This window comes from Buceros rhinoceros, unplaced genomic scaffold (genome assembly GCF_000710305.1).
Source record: "Buceros rhinoceros silvestris isolate BGI_N320 unplaced genomic scaffold, ASM71030v1 scaffold3129, whole genome shotgun sequence".
Classification (NCBI taxonomy): domain Eukaryota; kingdom Metazoa; phylum Chordata; class Aves; order Bucerotiformes; family Bucerotidae; genus Buceros; species Buceros rhinoceros.
This window is the reverse complement of record NW_010433071.1, coordinates 9,738-30,685: the sequence shown is the minus strand read 5'-3', so window position 1 is coordinate 30,685 and position 20,948 is coordinate 9,738. Positions and strand designations below refer to the sequence as shown.

The 20,948-nt window shown below is 38.0% G+C and overlaps 1 protein-coding gene across 1 annotated transcript; it reads right to left on the bottom strand.

Moving 5' to 3' along the window:
* Nucleotides 1-1,328: 1,328 nt before the first annotated feature.
* Nucleotides 1,329-20,931, bottom strand: WDR37 (WD repeat domain 37). Its single transcript, XM_010143969.1, has 10 exons — nt 20,794-20,931; nt 16,141-16,237; nt 14,937-15,032; nt 14,705-14,769; nt 10,216-10,351; nt 8,751-8,822; nt 6,616-6,660; nt 3,576-3,652; nt 1,999-2,236; nt 1,329-1,474 (listed from the first exon to the last, which is right to left on the bottom strand). The coding sequence occupies exons 1-10, from the start codon at nt 20,929-20,931 to the stop codon at nt 1,329-1,331; spliced, it is 1,110 nt and encodes a 369-aa protein (XP_010142271.1).
* Nucleotides 20,932-20,948: the final 17 nt, after the last annotated feature.

Below are 20,948 nucleotides of genomic sequence, written 5' to 3'. Positions count from 1 at the left end.
AAAGTCAGTTCTGGGACTCTTGAAAGTTAGAGAATACTTGGTGAAAAAAGCCCATCTCAATGCTGGAAGCTCAGACATCCAAAGAACAAAATGGAGACAGACAACACACACAACAGACAAACACAAAGAAAATTAAAAGCTGGAGTAAGGGCTACCAAAGAGGTTGCTTAAGGTCTATTCCATTCATTAAAAAAAACCCCTCCCCTACAGTTTACAGGTCTCAGTGATAGTGACCAAAACACGAGCTAACACCGTGTACAGTACACACCACCACCACCCCAGATCATCATCATTTGGTCTCAGCATACACATGGTAAAAAAACCACTCCAGTCAGCTGTGTTCCTTTCCCTGAAAAAACGTCCTGGGACAAAGCCATGAATTAGCTCAGAGAGCAACGGAGGTACAAATGGACACAAAATCTTCCACGTTCTGGAAGTCATTTGAGAAAGAGCAATAAGAGTACAAAAATGATGAGATGGAACAATTCGAGGATGCAGACTACAAATTAAGTTCACTCTTCTCTGCGACAAAGATGGCTTACTTATACGGGATGACGGTCATCCACGAATAATTTATCAAGCTGAGGAGTCCGGGACAGGGAGTTTAAAGAGGTTTTACTTTAAATATAGGTTAGCCAACAGCATTGCAAAATCTTTAAAAAAATATTTGCTTCTTTGGCTCGAGGATTTCAAAGTTACTCCTGCATTCCCCATCTATCGAAGCTCTGACAAACAGAAAGGTAAGTCAACACCATAACTCAGATTCTGATGATGACATCTTCCCATACTCAACAATTGTCAGCATAAAAAAGCCTAACTGGCAACTAAAAATGTTCCACCAAAACCACTGTTTTGAGAGAACATGGTAATCAGTGCCCTTACCGTAATTTCTTATTTTATATACAAATTAGAAGCTTTATCTTGAAGAGTAAAAATTAATCCTGGGTTTTGTTTTTTTTTTTCTCTTCTCAGCTGGTTCCAAAGAAGGAATTCACACTGAGCATCATGACAAGCAGAGGCAATCTGCTTAACTGCATTACAGCAACACCCCCTAAACCACAGGCATAACCAAGGACAAAACCAACCTCATACCCTGAATTACTATTAATGGCCAGCAGTTTTATCTAGGCTTACCACATGAGCAGGATCACATGGCTGCTGTTTTGGAAATAAGGTACTGCTGTGTTACACTCGAAGGAGGACAGTTAGGGGGTTCTGTGAAAATCAGTCTCACAACACAGGGGAATGAACTTAGTATCTCAAAAAGATTAGCACCTGAATACATTTATACTTTTGAAACTTGTAAAAGCCTGCGAAGGAACCATCACTTACTCTGTGTGGCCCTGAAAGACATTCACAGAATGGATAGAAGGATCTCTGAAATCCCACAGACGGAAGGTTGTATCGCGTGATGATGTCACCACAAGACGTTGGGTAGGATGTGTACAACAATGTGTTAGCTCTTGGTCGTGCCCTAAACCACAGATAAGAACATGAAAATAAGACTTTTCATTTCCACGTACACTTGGAATGAAGTGCTGTTGATTTTTTCTTTTTTCCCCAAAAAATAAAAGAATAGTAATCATTCTGAACTTCAACATTACTACTACTGTGAACATTAGAACTACTTTAAAAGGCAAAAAAAAAAACCAAAACCTGCTACTCGTGTCACATTAAGTAGTGACAGGTTACTGCTACTTCATATGCCATGAACGCACCAAAAGCATCTTGCAATAGCTAAAATCTGGCTACATTCAGTTTAAAAACTATGACTTTCATAGGTCTTATCACAAACATAGAACACAAATTCATGCTCAGAGGATTTACAAGGTTGCAATTTTAGAAACCATTATGACACTGAGCAGCAGCTTAAGTCTTGTACACACTCACATCATACTCCACAGAAACAAGCTTACTTTTCCCAGTGTTTTGGTATCTACAAATAATCCCACATATAAAAATAACCCCAAATTTACCTTTCTGGTAGTGAACAAATACCTGTAAGGGAATGGACAAGTTCGGAAGTCTCTACATCATACAGATTTGCTGTCCTGTCCCACGATGCTGTCACGGCTTGTTTCCCCCCAACAAGCCAGTCGGCTGCTATGACCACTCCTTGATGGCTTTTGAGTGAAGTTAGTGGGGCTCTGACAGTGGGACAATCACTAGAACCATCTCCATCTCCGTCAGGTTCATCTTTATCTGAGAACTCAACTTCATCTTCTCCAGACATTTGCTATAAAAAGAGAAAAAAGATTTAGGATAAAAAGGAAGGAACGTCTCTAAGTTACATTTCACAGTGTAAATGCATCCCAAGCCCCTTGACATGAATGTGGGTAACTGAACTCTGTAGGATCTAGCCTATTCAGGTATTCCTCCAGTCATACTTGGAGGAATAATGCTGGTGAGTTAAATGCAGTTTTAATAACTACTTGTTTCTAAAATGTCTTCCGAAGTGTTCAGCTCTTAGTATTTGTCTGCTTTACTATCTGGTAAATCTGCTTATATTCCTCTTACTGTATTACCTTCGAGTTTCATTGCACGTGTATCAACGGACTTTTTTTTCCTGTCAACTTTTAAGGGTCAGAAGCAACTAACAGGACACTATTTTAATCTTCGGAAAGAAAATAATTTACAGCCATATTTGTTGCCATTAGAATCAAAATCATGACACCAGTATTTGTCTTCTAGATGATGCACAGTCATCATGCAGTGCTGATGTAAACTGGATGCAAAATAAAGTCTTTTGCTAACTGTGGAGCATCAATCTCTAAATCTTATTTCACTTATGCAAGGCAAATACACCTTTCTTTTACGATATTTGGATGTGAAAAAGATAACATTTGTACTGCTCTTTCAAAATGGAAATGTCAAATCAAATAAACTGAATCAAACATTTTCCATTCAGAAATCTATCTCATTATACAGGCATCTCTTGTACCTACTCAGCTTGCTGAGAAGCTCATGCTATAAACTGTGTTTGTCTTCACAATTTAGCAAGGGTACTTTTAAGTCAAATACAGCATTTGACAATCTACAGTAAATACTGACTAAATAAAAGCCCAGGAACAACATCAGACAGTGTGACGAATATTGGCAAGGGTCAATTAGAAATCAATAAAGATTAATTGAAATAAATGCCAAAATTACAAGTCTTTACCATCAGTTTTCAATTCATAGCAACCATAACTTACTGAGGTACCTATATTAGCTATGAGAATTTCACTAGTTTAACAGGGACTTCTTCATTATTTACGATTTGAATTATTACCAAAAAAATTACTTGACAGTTCATTTACTTACACATTTATTACCTTGAACAAAAAGTCAAGTAATGTACTTGCAGCTGCATATTCTATTCTGCAACACAGATCTTTGAAAACATGAAGTGAGTCTTTTTTGAAAGAAAGGCTGAAACATATTTGTTAAACTAAAACATTAAAAACCCACCTTTTGCAATCCTGAAATCATGTAATTTTTAAATTATGTATAAATTTAACACAGTCTCATCATAAAACCTGTGTCAGGTGAAACTGCTGTGCAACTAGTTTAGTTGCAGTAAGCTGGTTGCTTACATTGCAGTCGGCAGTTGGCTGAGGTGTAGGCAACTGTACTATGTATCTCCAGATGTGAGCTGTCTGGTCTCCAGATGCTGCACAGGGGGAAGAGAGGACAGAGACTGAGACTAAGGAAGCGCTTTTCTATGGACAATAGAAACAAACTTTAATGTTATATTTGGCAATACTGTCTGAGTGGCATCTTTTTCTAACGGATACCGTTACATCCTTTTTGGTAAGCAAGTCTCAACATCAGCAGTTACTTTACTGGCTTCAATACTGATTAGAACACAACTCATTATGCAAAATATAAGCAGCTACCAAATTAATCATTCCTACAGTGAAAACATCCACTTAAATTCAACACATCAGAACTCAAATATCACTGCAGTTCTAATATGTAACATTTGAAGAAGACATTTAATACATCAACAGGTGCCAACCTTCATTTGTCATTTCTCAAAATACTGAGGTAGTTCTTCATTCAATCATTTCTTCCATTAAATGTTTTTAGTGTGATTTTAATGAAAAACCCAAAAGAGCAAGCGTGAAGCTATTCTGCTTCTGCCTTAAGAATCTCAGCTTAACTGCAATAGTTTACAGCTCAGCAGGACAATCTGATTTTAGACTTCATTTGTTTTTGAAATATTTATCCATTATTAACTGAGAAGAAATTAAAGATTCTCCTTGTTATGGACAGAACAAACACACTCTAATACCCAGGGGTACAGCACTAAGACTTCTAGACTGAGAAGAAAAACAGTTTGTTATGAGTATGCATAGCTCTGGAAAGTGCACTAGGAAAAATATCTCATCTAAAGGACCAAGTAAGGAAGGGTAGAAAAAAGGTCAACGTTTCCTTTCAACAGGACTCCAGGATACAGTTCGCCTCTCGGCTGCCAGGGCACACTGCTGAGTCATATTGAGCCTGCTGTCAACCAGCACCCCCAGATCCCTTTCTGCAGGACTGCTCTCCAGCCACTCCTCTCCCAGGTTACACTTGTGCCCAGTGTTGCCCTGTCCCAGCTGCAGAATCCAGCACTTGAACTTGTTAAATTTCATCTTGTTAATCACTGCCCAATACTTCAATCTATTTAGATCCCTCTGCAAGTCATCTTGTTCCTCAAGCAAGCCAACAACTCCTAGTTTGGTATCATCAAACTCACTAATGGTGTGTTCAACTACTCCGCCCAGGTTGCTGACAAATACATTTAACAGAACTGGCCCTAGAGTTGAGCCCTGAGGACACCGCTGGTGACTGGTCACCAGCCAGATGTAGCCCCATTCACTACAACTCTTCGAGCCCTGCCCTTCAGCCACCATGAACCTGCTCATCCCACAGCTGGACAACTTGTCCACAAGGATGTGATGAGACACAGAAACAAAAGCCTCACCAAAACCCATAAAAACTACAACCACTACATTGCCTTTATCCACTACGCAGGTGAGCTTATCATAAAAGGATATCAAATTAGTGAAACAGGACGTTCCCTTCATGAACCCATGCTGACCACGCCCTGTGACTGCATTATTCTTTAAATGTCTTTCAACAGTACCCAGTATAATCTTCTCCATAATTTTTCCAGGAACTGAGGTTGCAATAACAGGTCTGTAGTTCCTTGGGTCTTCCCTCACACCCTCTTTGTACACTGCAGTAATACTGGCTAACCTCCTGACCGCAGGCGCCTCAGGTCTGTAGTTCCTTGGGTCTTCCCTCACACCCTCTTTGTACACTGCAGTAATACTGGCTACCTTCCAGTCAGCAGGGACCTCCCCAAACTCTCAAGACCTTTGGTAAATGATCGGGAGAGGTCCTGCCACAGCATTCGCTAGCTCCTTTAGGATGAATCCCGTCAGGCCCCATGGACTTGTGAACATTCAGCTGATGATTCGAAGCGTCTGGCTTGGAGCAGGTAAGCACAAATGACAACGATATGTGTGTTCAGTTTTCATCTGGCAGGGTTTTGGCAGCAGGTGAGGGGGCTGCTGGACACGGTCCCTGTAGGAAGCTTTGAAAAAGCTCTCCCAGCTCCAAGCTGGCCCTGTCTCTGGCCAAGGCTGAGCCAAGCAGCACCTCTGCAATAAACTTATTTAAGAGGGGAAATCTGTTTGGCAAGGACCTTTTGGGAGCTCTCTTTAGTTCTGGAGGGGAGTAGGACAGAGAGATAAACAACCCATGCAGAAACCCAGTTTAGCAAGGAAGAAAGTGGGGAGACACTTGGGAGCAGTCATTTCCCTTTGGCCTGTGGTGGGATGGCAGGCCATGGAGGAACCCACACTGGAGCAGGGGCCTTGCAGCCCTCTGAAATCACTGGTGGAGAAAGGTTCCTGAAAAGGGCTGTGACTCAGAGAGGCCCCACTGGTGTAGGAGAACTGGGAGAACCACAACCTACAGGAGAGAGCCATGCTAGCTGAAGAAGTTCATGTCTCCTGTGGGAGGGACACCACATTGCTACAGGGAAGGACTGTGAGAAGTGTTTCCCTTGAGGAGGAAGGAACGGCAAAAGCAACATGGACTGGGACTGACTGTGACCCCCAACCTCTTGCCCCCATCCTGCACCTCATGGAGGGGAGAAGGTAGCAGAGCTGGGCCTGGGAAAGAAGGGGGTGGGGGAGGAAGACATATGTAAGATCCTGTTGTTCTTCTCACTGTCTTACTCTGATTCAGTTGGTGAATTGGTAGTGTTTTTGTTGTTTAAATTAAATTGATTTTGTTTCCCCAAGTCAAGTCTGTCTTTTGCCCATGACAGTAACTGGCAAATGTGCTTTCCCTGTCCTTTGTCTCGGCTCTTAAGTCTTCTGTTGTATTTTCTCCTTCCTGGCATGAGAGAATGGCTGCATGTTGCTTGGTTGCCAGTTGGGTCTAAACTATGACAACACGACAAACACAGATAGAAACACGTAGCTCTGATTTGTTATGCCTTAAAATACAATAATAATTCAATCAGCAAGGATACTGACAGTATGGAAAGGAGCTGCAACCAAAGAGATGCTAGTGAATGACACTATTTTTCCATCGCAATTAACATACTTGGCATATGAAAAAAGCTTTACATACCTGTAAGAGCTACCTGCTCAGCAGGATGAAACTTTATGGAATTTACTGTGTGAAACAAAGAAAAGTTTTAAGCTAGTATACAAAGAGAATTCTTTCACAATGTTTTATCATTAAAAGCATTGAAAATCAAGAAGTCTTCAGTTTTAAGAAATGTTTTGTAGTACAGCAATCGCTTAGGTGAGATAAAACACAATGGTATTTTATATGAGAACGTAAACCTACGTAGTATCCAGGAAAACAGCTATAGCTGATTATACAACAAAACCTACTATGTTCTAGCAGGTTATTTCCTGAAACTAGTACAAGTGTTTCATGTTCCAAAGGATAAACAAACCACATTTAAATAGTTGCATGTAAGCTGACAGGAGATAATGCTCTGGACTTCCATAAAGAGAATTTATTCATAACTATTTCTAACATAATGAAAACTTACCATGTATGACCATCAACTTTCTGATTATTACTTGGGAATGCAAGAACAAATGCCAAAAAAGCTAATGCAAATAACACAAATCAGACTTCAGTCTTGCAATCATACATACTCAAAACATGATTCTTTTAAAATAGTCCTGCAAGAATTCTATCAGCCTACAAAGCTCTTCTTCATTTTTTATTACAGTGAGTAAGATTCAGTTACTTTTCATTACTAAGCACTTTCCTTTGCAAAGGAAGCATAGGCTTTTGCATTCTTCAAGAAAGAACTGAGAAATCATTTCCATCCACCGTACAAGTAGGATGGACGCTTATGTTGTCAGGAGAGTGTGGTGTAATGAGTCTAAAAAGATAGTCCTTAGTTCACATTGAACAAACTCAACACCGCACCAACTGCTTGCACCCAACACCTCTGCTCCATTTCAAATCAACTGTCAGATGTAAACAAGTAAAGTTTTACTGAATGAAAAAATACATCCTTTTTAATATAACTCATACAGTCTTTATAAAATAAATTTTCTTTTTTTTTTTTTACTTAGTTTACACACATCTGTTTAAATACAGGTTACATCCTTTATTTTCTTCGTGATTATCCAAATAGGAATTAAAAAATAATATATGTATCAGCATAAAAATGAAAGTGTTTGGATTTTTTAAACATGAGTTTATGGAGGCTAAAGGTACCCTTCTCCACACAGCAAGCAACCTGAGATATCCGAACATATTAAGCATTTTCTATTGTTTCTATGCACCTATCTATTAGTATCTTTGTGCTGTAAGAGCTGGAAGTCATATAGCAGGAAAAAAACAAGTAGAACCCATGGTTAAAGTAACTGACCGCTCTCTGGAGAGCTTAATTCTATTCGTACCTTTGCCACGAAGTTCACGTGATGCGCTAGTGGAGTTACTTAACCAAATACACCAGGTCAGTAACTGTGTTCCTCATTTTCATGCTACATGACTCTACACTCCAGGGTATGATCACTCAAAGTGCTCAACTCTCAACATGTTAGAGCTATGGAAAACACCTCCATCTTTGGTCTATCAAGCCCTATATTGAAACCCATTATGAGACAGAAGGGGTGCTTGTCAAATTGGACACTAAAAATTGAAATAACAACAAAAAATACTTACTACCCTGCACCTCTACACCCAAGGAGGGGTTTACAAACACTGTTTCTGAACTACTCATACTGGTATAGAAGATGACAAATGCCTATATCGAATTGTCTTCAAACCACGATTTTTAAACTAAGCAACAAATTATATATGGGATCATGTATTAAACAAAGAAGTCCAAACAGAAGTTCTGCCACCATCTGTGTTTTGTATCCCAAATATAACACAGATCCTGCAAATAGGTAATTTCTGATCATACAAGCTTCTCTTGTCCTGCATATCCATGAGATCTCCATGAGTTTTGACATTTAACTTCTGAGTGTTGTAATTGTGTCTGTAAATTTCTTTATATGGACTTCTTTGTTCATTTAGCATTTACATAACAGTCTTAATACACCTCTCCAAAAAAGAATAATATTGCAAAACACTCTCTGTGTGAAGATTAGTGGAACTTCACAATTGACTTGTTAATGGTGTTGGCAAACCTGTAAGTGAAACCTCAATAAACATTTTTATAGTCGTCCAAAACACACTCCTCCCTCCCACGCTGTGTTCCCCCTTTTCACAACATGCCCTTATCTTACCTGATCCAACATGCCCTACGTACTTGACAAGGCACTTCCCCGTTTCTATGCTCCACAGCAAAGCAGTGTGATCTACAAAGATTAAAAAGTAGCTGTAAATACTGTTACAAACATATGTTTTTCACTTTTAACATATTCAACAGACAAGTTATCTTCAAATGCAGACCATACCATACAAAATAGATTTCAAATGCAGAAAAGACCACATCCTCTCGATTACCATCTTATATATGAAATATAAAAGCTTTCTATCACTGTAACTTAATACACATCTCCCCCCAAAAGTAAAGGTGCTGTCTCAATTGCATTTGCCGTAAGTGTTGAAAGGAAAATTCTGCTTTTGTTATTTTCCCTAACCTGGCTATATACTTCGGAACAATGCTTCAACCATGTATCATGAGATTCACAGAGCACGCACTCAGTGATGGAAAAAGTCAGGCGGTCACTACAAACAGCTGTTCTGTGCACATCCTAACTACTTCCTGCATAGAAGTCCCAGATGCATAGAGGTCACTGCAGAGCACTATGAAAACATACTTTAAACAGAAATAATTTCAACTGCCATTCCTTTAAACTGCCACATCCCAAAATAAATAAATAAATAATATACATATTTGTAAATGGGGAAAACCTTAATGCTGAATTGGACAACGGCTGTTTCTGAGTTAAATCAGGACAAAGACGAGACGTCCCATACAAACCAAACTGTGCCACTCAGGGGACACATCCAAATGATAACTGCTCAGTTTATGAAGCAAAGGTTTACTGGACATAAATATTATGCACCTGAAGCGTCTTCAGCTTCTGTTCCATCTTCAAAAGACTGTCAATTCAAACTGACCAAATCTAACTGTTACGGTTTATTTCCCTAAACCACACAAGCCTCTAGATTGAGATGGAATCATAACAGATTTTGTGATCTATTCATTAGTACTTGCTACCTCTCAAGTAGAAAGGAAGGAATCTAGTAAATTAGAAAGAACTGAGAATTAACATTTTTAATTGTCCCTACATCCTTAGGCAAAAGCCAGATGAATCTAAGAACAGAAGAACATGCAAACTATGACTAAGTCAACAGCTTCTATAAAGCAAAGGCTAAAGGATACTATGGTAGAAAGCCTGCAGGGATCTCTGCATACAGCCATGCAGCACTCTGTGCTAGAGACCTCTCCCAGCACACAGCTCCCCCACCCACCCATTTACACCACCCAACAGGCTACAGCTGACTCTAAGGAGAGTGTTACCTGCCAGTGAGCTGGAACATGTTTTAGAAAGATTGACAAGGCTGTCTGATCATTCTAAATGTTAAATGTATTTAATGGAAATTTCAAGCATTTGTCAACTATTTAACTTAAATTGACTCTTTGTGGAGCTAAGTATTGAAGTACACATTTGACCTACATTTGCTTTAGCTTAGGGACTAAAACCATAATTTTCTAAAGATTCAAGCAACACAAAACTTTACCAGCAGATGCAGTTCCCAACACCACTGGTTGAGTTTTCGCGACACTGACATCCCAAATACCATCCCTGTGGCCAATATATTCCTTTACCAGTTGACAGATTGCCCTTGATGTTGTAGTTTTAAAGCTGGATACAATCTGAAATAGCAGAGACACCAAGATATTTTTTTCCACATTGATCTAAGATTAAGTATCTCATAAACACAAATAGATACTAACTTTTTCACAACGATTCTTTAGTGTTCTGACAGTTCACTATTGTCAAAAATTTGACATTTGATGGTAGAAAATTGAGCCTGGATGCAAACACACCTCTTAACGTCTTTTTTCTTTTTTAATAATATGCCCCTTTTTACAGAATGCAAGATAAAATTTTCTGTATTACAATAACACAATCTCATTGGAGTAATGAGTCGTACAGATACAGTGTGCACTCCCCATTCAGTTTGGGTAAAGGATTATAATTTAAAAAAAACAACCAAACTACCTCAAAACTTTCCCAAACAAGTCCATCTGATAACTTAAAGACAGTTCCTGTTATCCATTTAATGCCTTTGGAAAAAATGTACTTATTTCACAATTCTAGTAAAATCCAGAAACGTTCCCATTTAAAATACTCACTGCTGGTTTTCTTCAAAACCGCACAAAGCTAATCAAATCAAACACTAACCTGAGAGCATATGCCAGTTTATTTGTGAAATAAAGCCTTTTTTAAAAAAAAAAAAAAGGATGTCAAACTCATCTAAAAATTTAGTAAGCGCATTTACTCAAAGTCAATGCTATTAAGAGACAACAGAGATGACTCATTAAATCTAAATTAGTATATGCATAAGTAATAACAATGAAAGGAAGACAAAGTCTAGCAAAAGTGGTAAAACTACAAGGCACTATAATACAGGAAGGGTGAAAGCACTACAGAAAGGAACTGAATTGTAGAAATTCTACATTTTCAGATAAAGTTGAGTGCAATATTAAAAGAAAAAAAGAAGTTTGTCTTGCTGGAACACTTCCAGAGACAACTGGAGAAATCAAGAAATCAAAAGTGGTGAAAGATGACTTCAAAAAGCAAAACCATTGTTAAAAATACCCTGGTTTTACCCCCCAGGTCTTGAAGCTCATAGGTGTTCTTTGAGAAAGATTATCTGAAAAGCCCTGTTAACACTGAAACAAAAACAAGACTTCTATTTATCAGTGTTTTCCTCTGCATGCACTTGTGGGCAGGTATCTACCTGACCAGTTAAGCCAAAACCTTTAAATGCATAAACACAAAGCATATTAGTAAAAGTTATTAAATTAATCAAGTCTACATTTCAGATATAGTAAATTAAGATTAAAATCCCATTAGTTTTTGGTTATCAAGAAAGGTCTTACGTATGTCATTAAAGCAAATTACTTCCAAAAAGGCTTTTAAAAGTTAAAGAATATTTGCAAGTGCAGTCCAAATCCTGAGCGTGTCAAATTCCCAATGACGAAATGATAATGCCTTATCTGAATTCCAAATTAACAGCTAATACACATTTTGGTTTCACAGCAGAAGCAGGAACAATCATTAAGGACGCATTGAACAGGAAATAGGTTAATGGTAAAGATCAGGCATTCAACCATACTGCAGTTTCACAGGCTTTGAATCCAATCCTACAGATGCAACTGCCACACTGAATATAGTCCTTAAACTAAATGGAGCCGTGTATGACTACGGAGCAGCAGAATTAAGTAAACATTAAGGACTAATGTAGTGCTCAGTTCCAATTCCAAACTCGAAGTTTTCCAACTCTCATCCCCACACTCACACCATGCTTGCATTCTGTCTTTCTAACGTTGAGTCAAATACTCATGCAAAAGTTTTCCAGAAGGAAACCCATCAGCAAGCAGATTTTCCAAAACTGCTTGACGGTGGTTTCATGGATCATTTAACGGCAAGGTTTTGGGTTTTTTTAAACTCCTTTTGGATTATTAACAGACTTGAACATACAGAAGAGTTCAAGAACACTAACTAGTATTAAATATCCACATATAGATCTTTATTTAATTCATACTTGTTCTACACTTTTTTCTTCTTTCTTTTTTTCTGTCCCTCACTTCACATACCAGTAATTGGATAAAGTAGATAGTGCCTGGATTACTTCCCAGTTCCTTATCCAAATCTAAACAATTTTCCAAGAAAGGAAAGGAAATTCTTAAATAACACGCAACTTGCTAAAAAGAGGCCTCTGTACTACAGAAAACCTTTAAAATAACTTCAGATTACCATATACAAACATAAATAAGTTGGCCATTATATCTTAAGTGTGCTTCACCTTTGTCTGTCCTCTTTTTTAAATCAATATAGTTTCAGGTGCTTCCTTCTACACTTAGATTTGTTAATAAGGAAACAACATTTGCCACGCGAACAATCAAAAATTGCAAATTGAAATGCCATGAAAATTGTTTGCCATGTAAACAACTGAAAACTGAATACAAATTGAAACAATTGCCTGGCAAACAAATTGAAACGCCTTGTAAAAATGTCTCTTAAGCAGACAGGACACATTAGAAATAAGAACGAGAACGTGGTCAACTCAGGACCAGTCCAGCGCATTGCACTGCAACTGGCGAACAGAATTTCCTGTGAAGCAACATTAAGCAGTGAGGTCAGAAACTACATTTTCCAAGCAGTTTTATTCCCTTGAACTGCTGGGTTAAGAAATACTTCCCTTTAAGAGTCCTTTTCCTGACCCAAAACAATCAGAGATCCTGGAAGTTAGCTTATGATGGAGTGAGTTACTCATGTTTCAGTTTATGCTCTACGTAAACTGTTAATGTTTTCCTAATGTCTTAACAACTGTCATACCCAGCATACCATCTTACTAGCATCAAAACATGAATTCACACAGAGTTCCCTGCATCTACAAACAACTGCAGTTAAATTACAGGATGTTGCCCATTAACATATACAAAAATTGTTTTTAGAGTACCAAGCACTAAATCTGCTCTATCACTTCTGGATTTGGGCACTGGCAGATACTAGAAGCACCCTTTTCTGATATGAGTTTTGACAACTTGATACTTAGACTCCTAACTCAGCTAAGGGATGAAGAATATAGAGGTATGGGAATTTTCTATCAAGGACTTGAACTGAGCATTTTTACCTCAGCACTTTCCAAGAAAATGAACAAATTGCTTTTGTCTTAGCATGTTTTACCAGTATTAAAGAAGTTGAGGATCAACTTCAGAACACTGGGAAGCAAAGCAGTTACCCAGGAGTCTCCACCCCATACTTCCCAGCTTCCCACGCTGAAGTTGTGAGGTCTGCCTGTCCCACCTAGGAAAGAATATGGGCACTACATAGAAAGCAAGTAAAACCTGACAAAAGAAAAAACCAACCAAATGCAAAACAAACAAACAAAAACCCTCCAACCCAACACTACACTAGGGAAAGTATTCATTCACAACTACAGAGTAAGTGCACTTATGCTATATTGTCCCTATTAACACCATGTCATCCTGTATTTAAGTGGCCTCATTACGGAATTTGTAACTCATTAACTCCTAAGAAAAAGGGAGAGGCACCTCTATGTGTCAGACTGGCAACAATAAAAATTTGAAAAACAGTAAAATAAAACTGAGACCAAATAAAAAACAGTAATTTAGATCTACTTCACCAGGTTATTCTTACTCTTACTCTCAAACTTTCAGACTACTTAACAGATGGTATTTCCAAGACACCTACAGTCACTCCCTAACCACACATTAGCCTGCAACACAGAGGTTCCTACATAGTCGGTTCACGTACCGGATCCCACTGTGGTTTCCTCATACTTCATTTACCCTTAATAATGAATCATGAAATAACCCTGAGATAAGACAAAGACAGCAGCAGGTGAACTGCCTATGAAAACTGAAAAAGGAGAGAGAAAGAGGAAAAACAGAAATACCAGGCAGATGTAGATGTGCAAAAGATGTGAAAAGCATCAGAAAGGGTAACTGTGCTAAAAGACCAAGCAAAAAAAGATCACTGGCTACTAACTTGCAAGGCTTGCAATGTAGAGGAAACAAACCGTTCTAGTCTTATAGCTGAAAAATAAATAATTTTAAAACACCTCAAACTATAATAGTACACATATAAATGCCTACTTAAATCTCCATTTCAACTGCAACACCCAAATCTTTATTCCAAAATTCACCAGCAAGTTCTATTTCCTTCATGAAAGTGACATTTTTTTAGTTCTCTTTCCAAAAGTGTAATCTCACATGCACACCCATGCACACACTCTCTCCCCTCCAACACTGATTCTTTAAAAAAGATAAACAACTGTTGTAAAAATGTCATGTAGTGTGTTTGAAGTAATGCATAACTGATGAATCCAAGATAAACATACTGTTTCTCCTGAGGCATATTTACTTTAAGAACAGCACTACTCAGCTTAAAGAAACCACAACTTACGACTTAAAGACAGCCATGTTAGTCTCATGAGTACACATTGATGAGCAGAGGTTTAATTTGTCTCATACCTTGCTAGTAGATGCCTTGTAAGTTGTCTTTAATTTCTGAGAAAGCTGACTGGTACTATGACTGGCTGTTGAGACAAATAAATTTAAAGGAAGATATTTCAAATACAGCATTTGCTTATTTGTATTAGTAACAGGTATTAATTCCCTGCAATAAGATTCTAAGTTTTGGCCAGCAAAGCACCACAAAAGTGAATTCAAAATACAAGTTTAGGATTCTTTGTGGTTATCTTACCTTTTGTTTTCAGTTGTCCTTTGCTCAGTTCAGCGCCATCAATTGTCTGTCCTTCGGCTGCTAAACGTTCATTCAGTGTATCAATTTCTCTACGTACTAACAAAACAAAAAATTCACATTAATGCAAAAAATTGAGTGTCATTAGCAACACCATTAACGTACTATTTAAGAATTGTTATGGTCAATAAGCAATCTATTTTACGCTAAGAAGAAGAAAAGAGGTAACTGTGATTTTATAAAAGCAGGTCTCACCAAGGCATAAACCAAGACTCACGCTGAATTTTCCAGAGATCAACCTTGACTCAGATTCCAAGGAAAGAATTCACAGCTTCTAATTACTGTTACTTTTACTAATAAATGTGGCTAAGAATTAACAAAACAGCTGTCTTGAATTAAATCCAACAGAAGACAGAAAATTTGCAGCATCATAAATATTTTAGTCACAGAATTAGTATGTCATTTCTCGACAAAGATTTTACCACTCATGACACTGTATTCTGCCCTGAATACCTGCCTGCTGTTGGAGTTTTAGTAAGAAACACAGTGCAGCCAAGGTATACTTTTTATACTTTGAAATACAGTAAATAATGTAGCAAGACGTATCTATTTTTACATTCAACTGTTTCAGAAACACTAAACATGATCAAAATATTTTCACTGCACATCAGACAAGATGTTACATCATTTGTAACAAGAATACACTTTTCTGACAATACTTTATAATTCTTACCGGAGCCATTTCAACATGACACAGAGCAATGATATAACTAAAACAGATCAGGTACTCGTAAATGATTTCCACTGGCTCGGCTGGTTTCAAGTCACTCAACTTCATTCTATAAAAAGGATTTTCAGTGGCTTACAGTTTCTTCCTCAAAATCTGGGCTGATGCTCTTTAAGTGTTGTCTTCGGGTGAAATCTTACTCACAGGCTTTAACCAAGCAGTTTTTTTGCTGTTCTTAAGTCTATCCCTGTCTTTCCACAAACTCTTAGGACTTCTTTAAAGAAGTCATTCACTCCCAAGCTTTGAAACGTGGGAGAACACGACACATCAGGGGTATGATTCTTGCCATTTCTGAGAAATTCACTTAAGTCTCAGGGCTACACTAATTATACTACAGTATCCAAGGTAAGTGTCTCAATTAGCACTAGTATATCCTAAATTTAATCAATTCATACAGTGCTAGAAAAAACAGATACTCACATTCCAAATTTTCGATATACAGGTTTTCAAACTCCCGTTCTATTTGTCCAAAAAGTTCAAGGAGTGTATTCCGGACAGAAGATGGTAGTTTAGAATCCTACGAGGCAAAATATCAGGGTTTATTATTTTTCTTTATATAAAATTTTATGTAGTTACCCTTCAATCTTAAATTGATTTAACAGTTCTCTCCATCTCCCAGCAAGGGGGGGAAATAAAAACTACTACTAGTGTAGAACACAAAACAAAAAACTCTGTGCATCACAAAATTATTAATTTTACACACTATTTCAAGGGGCAGAATTCAAATCACTTGTTTTTTGTTATTGTTACTACAGAAAAATTATAAAATCAAGATACATGTACAACTCATTTAAAAAAAAAAAAGTGGGAAAAAACGTACAGTATTAAGTCAAGGTGCTTCCAGTTCAAGACGACGACCTTTTTGCTTGACAAAGTAATTAAAAAGTTGACTATGCACTAGGTTAGGAAGCTGTTGTCAAAGCACCTTACTACCAAAGCCTGAGACAAACTAACCTTTTAAACATATTTTTAACATTTATTTACTTTTGTCACTAGCCATAACAAAGAATGGAGGAAATCTCTAACCCTTCCCTCCCCAGATATTATTCAAGCATATCCTCTTCACGAGAGGTCTTTTGAAGCAAATTCACAGAGTAAGGCTGATTTTTTTTCTTCAGTAAAATCAACACAGCAATTCCAAGGCACAAAAACAAGTACATAATAAAACCACTAACACAGTATTTATATGATCTGAGCTCGATATACAGCCTAACCACAAATTTCTCTTGGCAAGTTACTTAAATTTTATTCATCTCCCTATGAAACAGAGATCAGCATTGTATTCTCCCTGAACAAATGCATACCATAACCAAAAGTTAAGTACTGATTTCTCTCGGGAGTCAAGTCTCATTATATCGATTCTGCTATCAAACACTGTTGAGCAGACAGTGAGTAAAGCAGAAGACAACTGCCTGCAGTACATTAAGAACCTAGTACTAAAAAAATCTTAAAATTAAGAGCACAGCATGCTACTAAAAAATAAAATACTGTCACTATTCTAATAACTATCAGTTAATCGGCAAAAGTATGGATGAAAACCAAAGGATGAACTGTCCCTGCTCACTAGGTAAATAAATTCCACTAAACCTGTTCTATTCTTCAGTTGCTGGTGGACCGTGACATGTTAAGTTGGCTTTCTGCAGTTATTATTTATCTAGGTAGCCAGCTTTTTTTAAATAAAGTTTCCACTTAACTGAACCTTATCCTAACAATGAAAAAGCTCCTTTGTAGCATACCTAACCTGTCACCTCAGAATTAAGTAAGACAGTATCTTATTACTGGACAAACCTGTAAATAATGCAGCTGTATTAAAAAACTGAGAAATATCCATGCAAGAAAACAAGTTACCAAATTTCAAAGTGAAATTAATATTGTATTGTGTATACCCTGTATCGATGTATCTATGTTCAACTATCGAACATGCAGGGAATACGCCCATCGGCAACATCTACTTTTTTTAAACAAAGAAAAAGTATGTCATTTCAAAATCTTGAAATCATCAGCCACAGGCGAAAAAAGAAAATTGAGTCAGGTTCTGTGACAGCACAAACTACTATTTCAAGTCTGTAAGTACGGAAAAAGCATTACTGGAATGGGAGTACTATGTTAGCACAGGACACCACCCAAATTCAAGTGAACTTCATCATTCAATGCAAGTTTAAGGATGATTATAGCTTGTTTTGTTCTTAAGTATTCCAGCAAACCCAAAAGAAATTGCTTCCATTCCCATAAACTGACTGAATTAGGAGGAAGTGTGTGCATACAAGCCATCAGAGGGCAGCATGTGCCTTCAACCAAGTCAGCATCTGACCAGAATTTACTCACGTTTTGGTTCATACAATCAAGACGATTGTCTTCAGAAACAACTAGGAAAGCCTATCATGACCCCGATTTTATAAGTTATTTCTGAACATCAACTTTAAAGAGAAGAGCAAGAAAAACCACTAACTGCCATAACATACAGCACATCTGTTTCGTGCATAATTCATTTTTTCCCCATTAGTCTTACAGCTACTTTAAGCCACAGCACTGTGCTGAAACGGGCACTGCGCAGAAAGAAGTGGTACTACACTCTTTATGCCCTCCTAGGATACTCCTTTCCGCATCTTCATCTGCCTCTACTTGAGACAGTACTTTTGTTCATGCATCCACAGCCAACCAGAACAGGAAGGAGATCCCAATTAAAACCAGCTTGAAACACAACTGATTAAACAAGAATACTATACAAATGAAACAATGTTAAGAGAAACATTTAAGTTACAAGAATTATGTCGCATTTAATTACCCAATGATTCCATACAGCAAGGTTATTAAAGAAACTAAGTTACCCTACAACTTTAAAACGGAAAATGAGACGTAGGAAAGGTTTTCAATCCACTTCTCAGGTCCTGAAGGCATAAGCAAATCTAAACATGTCCTAAAGTAAGAAGCACAGTAAAATGCATCCACTTCCTTTACTCTGTTAAGTTGGCATTATTCCAATACCATGTAATAATGTTATCTGTTGATCTCATTAGAATCTGCCACTGGCTGTTAAGGTCAAAGGTGATAGATAAAATATTTAAAACATTTAAATATTACAGCATTATATACTTACAGACTTGGATAAGAAATACTAAAAACAGTTTAAAATTTTGGTTGGCTGCTCTCAAGGGTTAGGGTTGGGCTGGCCACTACATTAATGTTAGTGTCTATTAACTAGCCCCTACTAACCCCTCTCCTTTCCTAAGAGGAAGAGAAAGGGAATAACAGAGAGACTTATGGATTGGAAAAGAAAACCAGAACTGCTTTAATGAAAATAATAGCAATAAAATGAAATAAGTTCAAATATATACAAAACCAACACCGAACCCAATTCCCTGATGGCAATCATGTCACTGTCACCACTGAGGCTGTGGGTGGGCACTGGAGAAAGCCCAGGCTGGACTCAGTTGCAGACAGGAACCAGATGCCAGAGCTGGATTCCAGAATCAGATTCAGGAATGCACAGAGTGGGATCAAACGCAGAAGAGAGCCCTCCTTGGATGCCGGCCATTGAATAAAAGAGCTTCACCCTTGTGATCCCTCAGCTTTATACCGAATATGATGTACATGAGATGGAATGGAACACCTTGTTGGTCAGTTTAAGGTCACCTGTCCGCTCCTCCCCTCAGATGCTGCCTCTAACTTACTGCACCCCCACCGTGGCACACAGGATTTAGCAGTGACCTTGGTCTGCACAGGAGCAAGTACAAGCAAGAGCCGTTCTGCACCCCAGGCCCTGGTAGTGACTGTAAACACCAAGTGTTATCACTGCTAGAAGCAGACACTGTCTGCACAAATACACCGTTAACTTCAGAAAGTGCCATCCCTTAGAAGAGACTGAGCTGGAAAGTAAAATCACTGAACAGAATTAGTGCTGTTCTAGCTCAAACCAGGGCAGCTACACAGAACTGACAGCATGCCTTGACCTCTCAGCTGCTCTTTACTCTTTTCCTGAATCAAGTCTGTAATAGTACAAATGCATGAACAGTTTTCTATCCAAGTACTTACATTGTCCAACTTCCAGATGACTAGAAGCATCACTTCAACTCTGTTAGTTACCAGAAAACTAACACTGTAATTCACTGAATAATCGATTCAATTAAAAAAAAATTAAAAACATGTCACAACACAGAGAACTCTGAAGGGAAAACCTCATGTTATCTGCAGAATCCAGAAAGTGAGGTTTCTCATAGCCCAACACTGTTAGTCTATCAAAACCTTTGTCATAAAAAGTTTTGCATCATCCTTGCCAGCCTGCACTAACACTGTGTAGTCAACCTGACAATAAATAGCTTTCAAACTGGTGTTTGCTTATCTTCGGCAGTTCTACTTCAAACGCTTCTTGTAAGAGGCTTTCCTACAGTCAGTCTCAATATTGTGAGGTGAAACACTTCAACTGGCTCCAGATTGTGTCCACTGCACGCAGCAACATGATTAAGAAAACTACACCTTGGCAGTTGTTCTTTCCCTTGAGTTTAATGCACCGAAGATCACACCTTCATTTGAACCAAGTGCAAGAAAAAACAGAACAACAAAAAAGCCTCAAACAAAAATCAAAGTCATCACAGGCTCTGTCAAGCGGACAGTATTTGTTTCTGTTATGGAAAGGAATGCAGAAGAGGGCTTGTACTAATACCTTCCCCATCAGTCATAGTAACAAATAGTTTGGTTTATTCCTATTACTGGGTTACTACTATTCCAAATTCAAACTTATGAAATCAAGAATCAATCTTCAATTCTATGGGGAGGCAGGGAAGGTGCAGCAAAATAAATACTGTGTTTATTTCTATCTCTTCACTGTGTTATCATTCCTGTGAGAATATAAAAAAGCTGATAAAAAAGCCCCACAGGTCTGAACACAGCCTGAACCAGTGTCAACACCCATGTCGATAACCTCCAAAGACAGTCAAGAACTCACAGGAAAATCACTGTTCCTGCAGCTTTACTGGGTATATTTCATTACTGAAGTTTATTTAATTACTTCTCATAGAAAATGCTCCTCAGAAAAAAGTTAGAGAAGTTACCCAAGCAGCAGCGTCATTCTCTTACCTGTCCTTCCAACATGTCTCTCTGCAGTCCTGCCCGTTCTTGCTCAGAACTGTTGGTTCTTCGAATTGAAAGGCTGTGTGATTTACGTTTCTGCTTTGCTTGGCGAGCAGATGCACAACTTCCACTTTCTATTGGCATTACTTCAAAAAAACAGC